We start from the raw sequence: 8855 nt of genomic DNA on the forward strand, positions 1-8855 counted from the left end.
ACTCGACTATTCGATTGACCGACACTGAACATCCCTCGTCAGGAGATGGATCTGCCCGTCCAAAGGCTCCCGGAGGCAGGGCAGAGCCGTTATTCCCTTTGGCTGGGGCCTGGACTCCTGGATTGCTCAGGGGCTTCTGAAAATTGCACCCTAAAGGACTTTCCTAAGGCCGCGCTGAAAGTCTGTGGCAGGGCAGAGGGGCAGGCCCCGACTGCCTTTAAGGGGACATTGCACACAGTGTGTGACTGTGGGTCACAGAGACCCCTTGCGACTGTCACCCAACAGGCTGATCATACTACTGAGCCTGCCTGCCCTCAGGGGCGCCCCATTCCCGGTCCTGCTGGGCCAGAAGTTCTGGTCTCCCCCAGCAAAGGCACAGAGCGGGGGTAACAGCCCCCAGCAGAATAACAGACAAGAGCAACGGCTCAGCCCTGGCAGGGCTCAGTGGCAGGGACATGGCCACACCCAGGAGTGCAAACCCCCCGTAAAGCCAGCTGGCTCTGTGCAGACGTTTTACCGCAGAAGCCCATAAGGTCTGTGCTTTGCGCCACCTGAAGAAACCTGCACAGCTCCCCGCCTCCCGGAAACGGCCACTTATACTGGTTAGATCCTAAACAAAAGTGATTTACTAAGTATAGAAAGGAAGAGTTAAGTGATTGCGAGAAAACAGACAGATCAAAGCAAGGTTACTAAGAAAAACATCAAACAGACGTGGCAGCTCAGCCCACTGCCCCAAGAGACGTTACACAGCATTGCTCGCCCTGGCTCTTATTCACAAGCCAGGTCTCCCACTGGGCCCAGCCACGCCCCTCCACCTCTCTCGTTACGGTTCTTTCGTTTCCAGGTGTTCTTGTACGTCCTCTTACGATGGGGAGGAAGTTACATAGAACCCTAGAACGGGAAGGGACCTCGAGAGGTCATCGAGTCCAGTCCCCTGGCCTCGCTGCACGGCCACGCACCGTCTAGACCATCCCTGCCAGGTGTCTGTCCAACTTGCTCTTCAATATCTCCAGCGATGGAGATTCCACAACTTAGGGCTCAAAAGCCATCTGAAGACCCACATTGTTTGCTACCTGCAGGATTTCCCCAAGGTGGGAATCTTTTGTTCCATCCTCTCCACCCCAATCCAAGATGGATTCTTGTACCAGGTGGATGGTCACATGTCTGAGTAGGACCAACCACACTTTGCACTTTGTGGAAAAACAAAACCATTTACAGATCATTGCCTTGAGCACCGGGCCATTAAGTTCCTTTAGTACCACTAATAGCTCTCACTAGAAGATTTAAATTAATAAGCTGGTTCACACTTCGTATTTCTAACTTCACATACAAGACAGATACATTTACACACATAGAATATACACGTGTAAGGGATCACAGGCCTTTGAATGACAGGTGACTTGCCCAATTTTGCATAAAGCAGACTTGAGTTAGAATCAGAGTTACAGAACTGGAAGGGACCTCGAGAGGTCATCAGGTCCCGTCCCCTGATCTTCTGGCAGAACCAAGCACCGTCTAGACCATCCCTAGCAGGTGTCTGTCCAACCTGCTCTTGAATATCTCCAGGGATGGAGATTCCACAACCCCCCAGGCAATTTATTCCAGTGTTTATCCACCTGAGCAGGCAGAAAGTTTTGCCTAATATCCAGCTGTTGCATTGCAAGCTCACCTTGTCCCGAGGCAGTGCATCCCAATGGCTACAGTCAATAACACAGCCCTAGGGCTCAGAGCAGCACAACCCAATGGCTAGTGTCAGTTATCACAGCCCTCAGTTTAGCCATGGGGCTGTGCTGCCCTAGAGTCCATAGCAACAGCCCTCCACCCAGAGCAGCACAGCCTAATGGTTAGAGTCACGGTTGGGGCAGTAGCCCCAGCAAGGGGGGCCTGGGCCCACCCTACTCCACTAGCCCCTGATCCAGGGCCCTGTCAGTGGCCAAGTGATCCGCCACTCGCTCAGTGGGGGATCCGACCACCACGCTGAGCTCATTCTGGTGGGAGACACCATTCGCACCCCCCCCCGGGTCACTTCCTACCAGTTCTGGAGTTGGGGTGCTCCACATCGTCTCCGGGTCCTCCGGTTCCGCAGCACCAGCCTCCTCCTGCGGTTCGACCAGGTCTGGAGGCCCAATACAGTCTCCCTGGCCTCCGGCGCCCGTCACCTGGCTCTGGCCGGCCCACCTCTGGAGCTCGTCTAGAAGGTCCTTCCTCTCCAGCATCCAGCCCACACTGAGCAGAGCTGTTCCCTTTTATGTTGCTCCAGCCCTTGGAGCATGCCCAGTGTGGCCAGGGGGCGGGACTTCCTCCGCCCACAGGGCATGAAGACGTCCTGGTGCAGAGTGGGGGTGTAGACGCCCCGTCCCACCAACCTCAACCTCGCTGGCTGCAGTTTCAGCCCATTGCTTCTTGGCCTGTCCTCAGAGGCCCCTTCCTCCTTGTGACGCCCTTTGAGATACTAGAAACCCGCCCGCATGTCCCCCTCAGCCTGCTCCTTTCCCAGCTCATCAGGCCCCGTTCCCCCAGGGCACGGTCTCCAGTGTCCGTGTTGCTCGTCTCTGGACCCTCTCCAATTTCCTGAAACGCGGGGCCCAGACCTGGGCACAACCCTCCCGCTGAGGCCTGATGGGCGCAGAGCAGAGCGGGAGAACGGCTGCTCGTGCCTTGCTCGCGACAGGCCCGTTCCTGCCGCCCGCAATCACGCTGGCTTTTCGGGCAAGTGTCCCGCTGGGGACTGGCAGGCAGAGGGCACAGGGAGCGGGCGACCTGCAGCACAGGCCAGCAGGGAGCTAGGAACCCGGGCTGCACCCGTGAGAAATGTTCAACGGCTTTCACCCGGCTCCCGGTTAGCGCTGACCCCTCGAGCCCTCCTGCGGGGCCCTGCCCCGGCCCGTGTGACGCGGATTGTTCCTCCCTCCGTGGGCGCTCTGCTCCGTCCTTCCCGGCCCCCGGCCGCTTCTCCGGGTTGTCCAGAGCGGCTGGAATTCTGACCCGGCCCCCCCAGCGTGGGGTCACCTGCAAACGTGACGAGTGTCCTCTCTGCCACTATCTGAAGGGAGCCGGCCCGGCGCAGCCCCCGCGAAGCCCCCGGTGCAGGCCCCACGATGCCCCCGGTGCAGGCCCCACGATGCCCCCGCGATGCCCCAGAGCAGCCCCCGCGATGCCCCCGGTGCAGGCCCCACGATGCCCCCGCGATGCCCCCGCGATGCCCCCAGTGCAGCCCCCGCGATGCCCCCGGTGCAAGCCCCACGATGCCCCCGCGATGCCCGTCCCACAGGACTGAGCTCTGCAGGGTCACGCTCCAAACCGTATTTCCGCAAACGCAGGCGCCTGAGCACCCCGCCCCCACAGCGCTCTCTGTTTGTGACCCCCGCACAGCGGCCCTTTGCCTGGGTGGGAAGGGCAGCGCGAAGGTCGGGGCATGTGTCCCAGCCCCCGCAGGGAATGGCCCCGCTCGGGGACTGGGCACACTGCAGGGGGGCGCGTGCCGGGGAACGGGACCCCATTGAGGCAGGCCTGTGTCCGAAGGGCTCAGACCCCCCGTCCGGAGTGCGGGAGGCGCGTTCCTCAGAGATGTGTGCCGTTTGCGCCGTGGCACTGGGGGGGCAGCGCTGAGGCCGGGGTGACTCGCCCACAGGCCCCCAGCAGCCCCCCCGGAGAGGCCGGGCAGCCCGAACGGAGCCAGACGACCCCCCGACTCCACGGCGCTGTCGGCCGCTCCCAGATGCCCCTGCGCCGGCGCGGCCACAGAGCAGGGTGCAGGTGAACCGGCGGGGCCCGAGCTAGATGGGCCGCCGGGCCGGGGGGCAGGAACTTGGCCCCTGAGCCCGTTTTCCCCAAGACACCCCCAGCCACTCGCCCGCCGCTGGCCAGCGCCTCCTGCTGGGAGAGCTCGCCTGGGGGGGACAGGCCCCGGCCGGGCGCGGGGGGAGGAGAACTAGAGGAGACGAGGGGGCCGTGGGTTCTCCAGCCGAGCACGCTGCGGCAGCCGGGCCTGGTCTCCAGCCCCCCCCCATGGTCCCGGGGGAGCAGCCCTGCCCCCCGTGTGGGGGCCAGTCGACAGCCCCCCTCCCCCAGCGCGGCTCCGTGCTGCATTCCCCCCCCGGTCCCGACCCGCCCGCACGCCGGGGGCTGCTCCCTAATTGCAGGCTCCCCGCGAGGGAGGCCGGGCCAGGCTGCCGAAAGCCACATGAGAGACGGCACCAGGCTCCGTGGAGGCTCCGTGGCCGCTCGGAGAGGCTGGGCCGGGCCAGCCCCCCCCAGGCCCCCCACCCGGCATGTGGCAGCGATTGAGCTTGTGGTGGGAGCACGCATCAAAGCCCTGGCGAGCAGCGTGCCGGCCACAGGCGGCCTGGCTGTGCTCCCGGGGCCCGGTGGCAAGGGGCAGGCGTCTACCCGGCCCTGAGCATCCAGGGGCCCGTGGCCCCGGGCAGGGCAGGCCTAGCACAGGGCGACTGCCCCAGGAGCCGGCTCTGACCCAGGCAGGGCACCAGATCACCTGGGCCCCACTGGCCAGAGGGAGCAAGGGGATGGAGCGTTCGACTGGGGAGTGCTGGGTGGCGGGTTCGCACACGTGGTTCCGCACGCATCCCTGCTCGCACGGCCCCGGCACGCATCCCTGCACCTATGGCCCCGGTACACGCAGCCCCGGCACACACAGCCCTGGCACACACAGCCCTGGCACACACAGCCCCGGCACACACAGCCCCGGCACACACAGCCCCGGCACACACAGCCCCGGCACACACAGCCCTGGCACACACAGCCCCGGCACACGCAGCCCTGGCACAGGCAGCCCCGGCACACGCAGCCCTGGCACACGCAGCCCTGGCACACACAGCCCTGGCACACACAGCCCCGGCAGACACAGCCCCGGCACACACAGCCCTGGCACACACAGCCCTGGCACACAGAGCCCTGGCACACACAGCCCCGGCACACACAGCCCTGGCATGTATTCCTGCACCTATGGCCCCAGTACACACCCCTGCACACACGGCCCTGGCACACACAGCCCTGGCACACACAGCCCTGGCACACACAGCCCCGGCACACACAGCCCTGGCATGTATTCCTGCACTTATGGCCCCAGTACACACCCCTGCACACACAGCCCCAGCACACACGGCCCTGGCATGTATTCCTGCACCTATGGCCCCGGTACACACCCTTGCACACAAAACCCCTGCACGCATCCCTGCACCTATGGCCCCGGTACGCACCCCTGCACACACAGCCCCGGCACACACAGCCCTGGCATGCATTCCTGCACCTATGGCCCCGGTACACACCCTTGCACACAAAACCCCTGCACGCATCCCTGCAACTATGGCCCCAGTACGCACCCCTGCACACATGTCCCCAGCACACACAGCCCTGGCACACACAGCCCCGGCACACACAGCCCTGGCATGCATTCCTGCACCTATGGCCCCGGTACACACCCTTGCACACAAAACCCCTGCACGCATCCCTGCAACTATGGCCCCAGTACGCACCCCTGCACACATGTCCCCAGCACACACAACCCCGGCACACACAGCCCTGGCACACACAGCCCTGGCACACACAGCCCTGGCACACACAGCCCCGGCACACACAGCCCTGGCATGTATTCCTGCACCTATGGCCCCGGTACGCACCCCTGCACACACAGCCCTGGCACACACAGCCCTGGCATGCATCCCTGCACCTATGGCCCTGGTACACACCCCTGCACACATCCCTGCACCTATGGCCCTGGTACGCACCCCGGCACACGCGGCCCTGGCACGGACAAACCCTCATTCGTCCTGAGAGCCTGATGCACAGCTGTCAGAAATGGAGCCAAGTCCACTGTGTGCCGCAGATTTACTGCGACGGGGACCAGCTGCAGGGCCAGCCCTGTGCCTCACATACACCGAGTGAGTGCCACGTGTTCCCACGCCAGCCAGTGCACCCTGCAAGCTGGGCATGTGGGCGGCCTCCTGCCAGAGACTCAACTGCTGCCCAGCTGATTAGCAGAGTGCCTTCAGCCTGTATTTCTACTGGTGGTGCCCATCTGCATATGTCTTGGTGCACAGAACAAAATTTATTCCACACATGGATGCAAAAATGAGAGGGAACATTGACTCCATCCCACACTCACAGTCACTCGCGTACGGAATCGATACAGTCCCAAGGCGTGCGGACCAGACAGCTGCGCCCAGGGTAAGAGACATTGCCGCGGGTGTGAGGGATGTAAAAACCCAGGTAACCAGTTACCAGTTAGACATTATGTGTAACCGGTTAGCCAGTTAAACGGGGCAGCCCACCGGTTAACCAGACCCAGTAAGCATCACCTGGTAGGGGGGTGAAAGCAGTTGTGTTGTGTTGAGTTGTGATATAGAAGTCATGGGATGTGTGTGGCAGACAGTAAGTTGTGTCCTGTGTGGGAATTTGATACAGGGAGTTGCAAATGGTGAGTTGTGTCACATTGCGATGCAGCCAGTGAGTCGTCTTATGTTGTGGGGTGTCATACAGGGGTTTTGCGGGTGTTAAGTTGTGTCATGTGTGCTTCGGACAGTGAGTTGTGTTATGCAGTGTGGATGTGATACGGGGTAAGAGGTGGAAGGTGGTGCGTCGTGTTGTATTGTGTTGTGGGAGTGAAACAGAGGTCATGGTATGTGCAATGCAAGCAGTAACTTGTGTCATGTTGTGATGGTGTAATATAGGGGGTTGCAGGCAGTGAGTCGTGTCATGTTGCAGGGTGTGTGCATCACAGGCCGGGATTGTGTGGCGTTGCAGAGTGTGCGTTACAGGCGGGGGGTTGTATGGCGTTACAGGGTGTGCATTACAGGCCGGGGTTGTGTGGCGTTGCAGGGTGTGCGTTACAGGCGGGGGGTTGTGTGGCGTTGCAGGGTGTGCGATACAGGCGGGGGTTGTGTGGCGTTGCAGGGTGTGTGTTACAGGCGGGGGTTGTGTGGCGTTGCAGGGTGTGCGATACAGGCGGGGGCTGTGTGGCGTTGCAGGGTGTGTGTTACAGGCGGGGGTTGTGTGTTACAGGCGGGGGTTGTGTGGCGTTGCAGGGTGTGCGATACAGGCGGGGGTTGTGTGGCGTTGCAGGGTGAGCGATACAGGCGGGGGTTGTGTGGCGTTGCAGGGTGTGCGATACAGGCGGGGGTTGTGTGGCGTTGCAGGGTGAGCGATACAGGCGGGGGTTGTGTGGCGTTGCAGGGTGTGTGTTACAGGCAGGGGTTGTGTGGCGTTGCAGGGTGAGCGATACAGGCGGGGGTTGTGTGGCGTTGCAGGGTGTGTGTTACAGGCGGGGGTTGTGTGGCGTCGCAGGGTGAGCGATACAGGCGGGGGCTGTGTGGTGTTGCAGGGTGTGTGTTACAGGCGGGGGTTGTGTGGCGTTGCAGGGTGTGTGTTACAGGCGGGGGTTGTGTGGCGTTGCAGGGTGTGTGTTACAGGCGGGGGTTGTGTGGCGTTGCAGGGTGAGCGATACAGGCGGGGGTTGTGTGGTGTTGCAGGGTGAGCGATACAGGCGGGGGTTGTGTGGCGTTGCAGGGTGAGCGATACAGGCGGGGGTTGTGTGGCGTTGCAGGGTGAGCGATACAGGCGGGGGTTGTGTGGCGTTGCAGGGTGAGCGATACAGGCGGGGGTTGTGTGGCGTTGCAGGGTGTGTGTTACAGGCGGGGGTTGTGTGGCGTTGCAGGGTGTGTGTTACAGGCGGGGGTTGTGTGGCGTTGCAGGGTGTGTGTTACAGGCGGGGGTTGTGTGGCGTTGCAGGGTGTGCGATACAGGCGGGGGTTGTGTGGCGTTGCAGGGTGTGCGATACAGGCGGGGGTTGTGTGGCGTTGCAGGGTGTGCGATACAGGCGGGGGTTGTGTGGCGTTGCAGGGTGTGTGTTACAGGCGGGGGTTGTGTGGCGTTGCAGGGTGTGTGTTACAGGCGGGGGTTGTGTGGCGTTGCAGGGTGTGTGTTACAGGCGGGGGTTGTGTGGCGTTGCAGGGTGTGTGTTACAGGCGGGGGTTGTGTGGCGTTGCAGGGTGTGCGATACAGGCGGGGGTTGTGTGGCGTTGCAGGGTGTGCGATACAGGCGGGGGTTGTGTGGCGTTGCAGGGTGTGTGTTACAGGCGGGGGTTGTGTGGCGTTGCAGGGTGTGTGTTACAGGCGGGGGTTGTGTGGCGTTGCAGGGTGTGTGTTACAGGCGGGGGTTGTGTGGCGTTGCAGGGTGTGCGATACAGGCGGGGGTTGTGTGGCGTTGCAGGGTGTGTGTTACAGGCGGGGGTTGTGTGGTGTTGCAGGGTGTGCGATACAGGCGGGGGTTGTGTGGCGTTGCAGGGTGTGTGTTACAGGCGGGGGTTGTGTGGCGTTGCAGGGTGTGTGTTACAGGCGGGGGTTGTGTGGCGTTGCAGGGTGTGTGTTACAGGCGGGGGTTGTGTGGCGTTGCAGGGTGTGTGTTACAGGCGGGGGTTGTGTGGCGTTGCAGGGTGTGTGTTACAGGCGGGGGTTGTGTGGCGTTGCAGGGTGTGTGTTACAGGCGGGGGTTGTGTGGCGTTGCAGGGTGTGTGTTACAGGCGGGGGTTGTGTGGCGTTGCAGGGTGTGCGATACAGGCGGGGGTTGTGTGGCGTTGCAGGGTGTGTGTTACAGGCGGGGGTTGTGTGGCGTTGCAGGGTGTGTGTTACAGGCGGGGGTTGTGTGTTACAGGCGGGGGTTGTGTGGTGTTGCAGGGTGTGTGTTACAGGCGGGGGTTGTGTGGCGTTGCAGGGTGTGTGTTACAGGCGGGGGTTGTGTGGTGTTGCAGGGTGTGTGTTACAGGCGGGGGTTGTGTGGCGTTGCAGGGTGTGTGTTGCAGGCGGGGGTTGTGTGGCGTTGCAGGGTGTGCGATACAGGCGGG

At 62.4% G+C, this 8855-nt stretch overlaps 1 protein-coding gene across 1 annotated transcript in view; it reads right to left on the bottom strand.

The window, feature by feature from the left end:
- SP7 (Sp7 transcription factor) overlaps positions 1-2403 on the bottom strand; it is a 37250-nt gene extending 34847 nt beyond the window's left edge. Inside the window, exon 1 of the mRNA XM_075901607.1 lies at positions 2034-2403. Within this exon, the coding sequence (XP_075757722.1) occupies positions 2034-2216 (183 nt within the window). The 5' untranslated portion in view covers positions 2217-2403. The remainder of the gene's footprint in view (positions 1-2033) is intronic.
- Positions 2404-8855: the final 6452 nt, after the last annotated feature.

The sequence above is a fragment of the Pelodiscus sinensis genome, chromosome 19 (assembly GCF_049634645.1).
Source record: "Pelodiscus sinensis isolate JC-2024 chromosome 19, ASM4963464v1, whole genome shotgun sequence".
NCBI classification, from domain to species: domain Eukaryota; kingdom Metazoa; phylum Chordata; order Testudines; family Trionychidae; genus Pelodiscus; species Pelodiscus sinensis.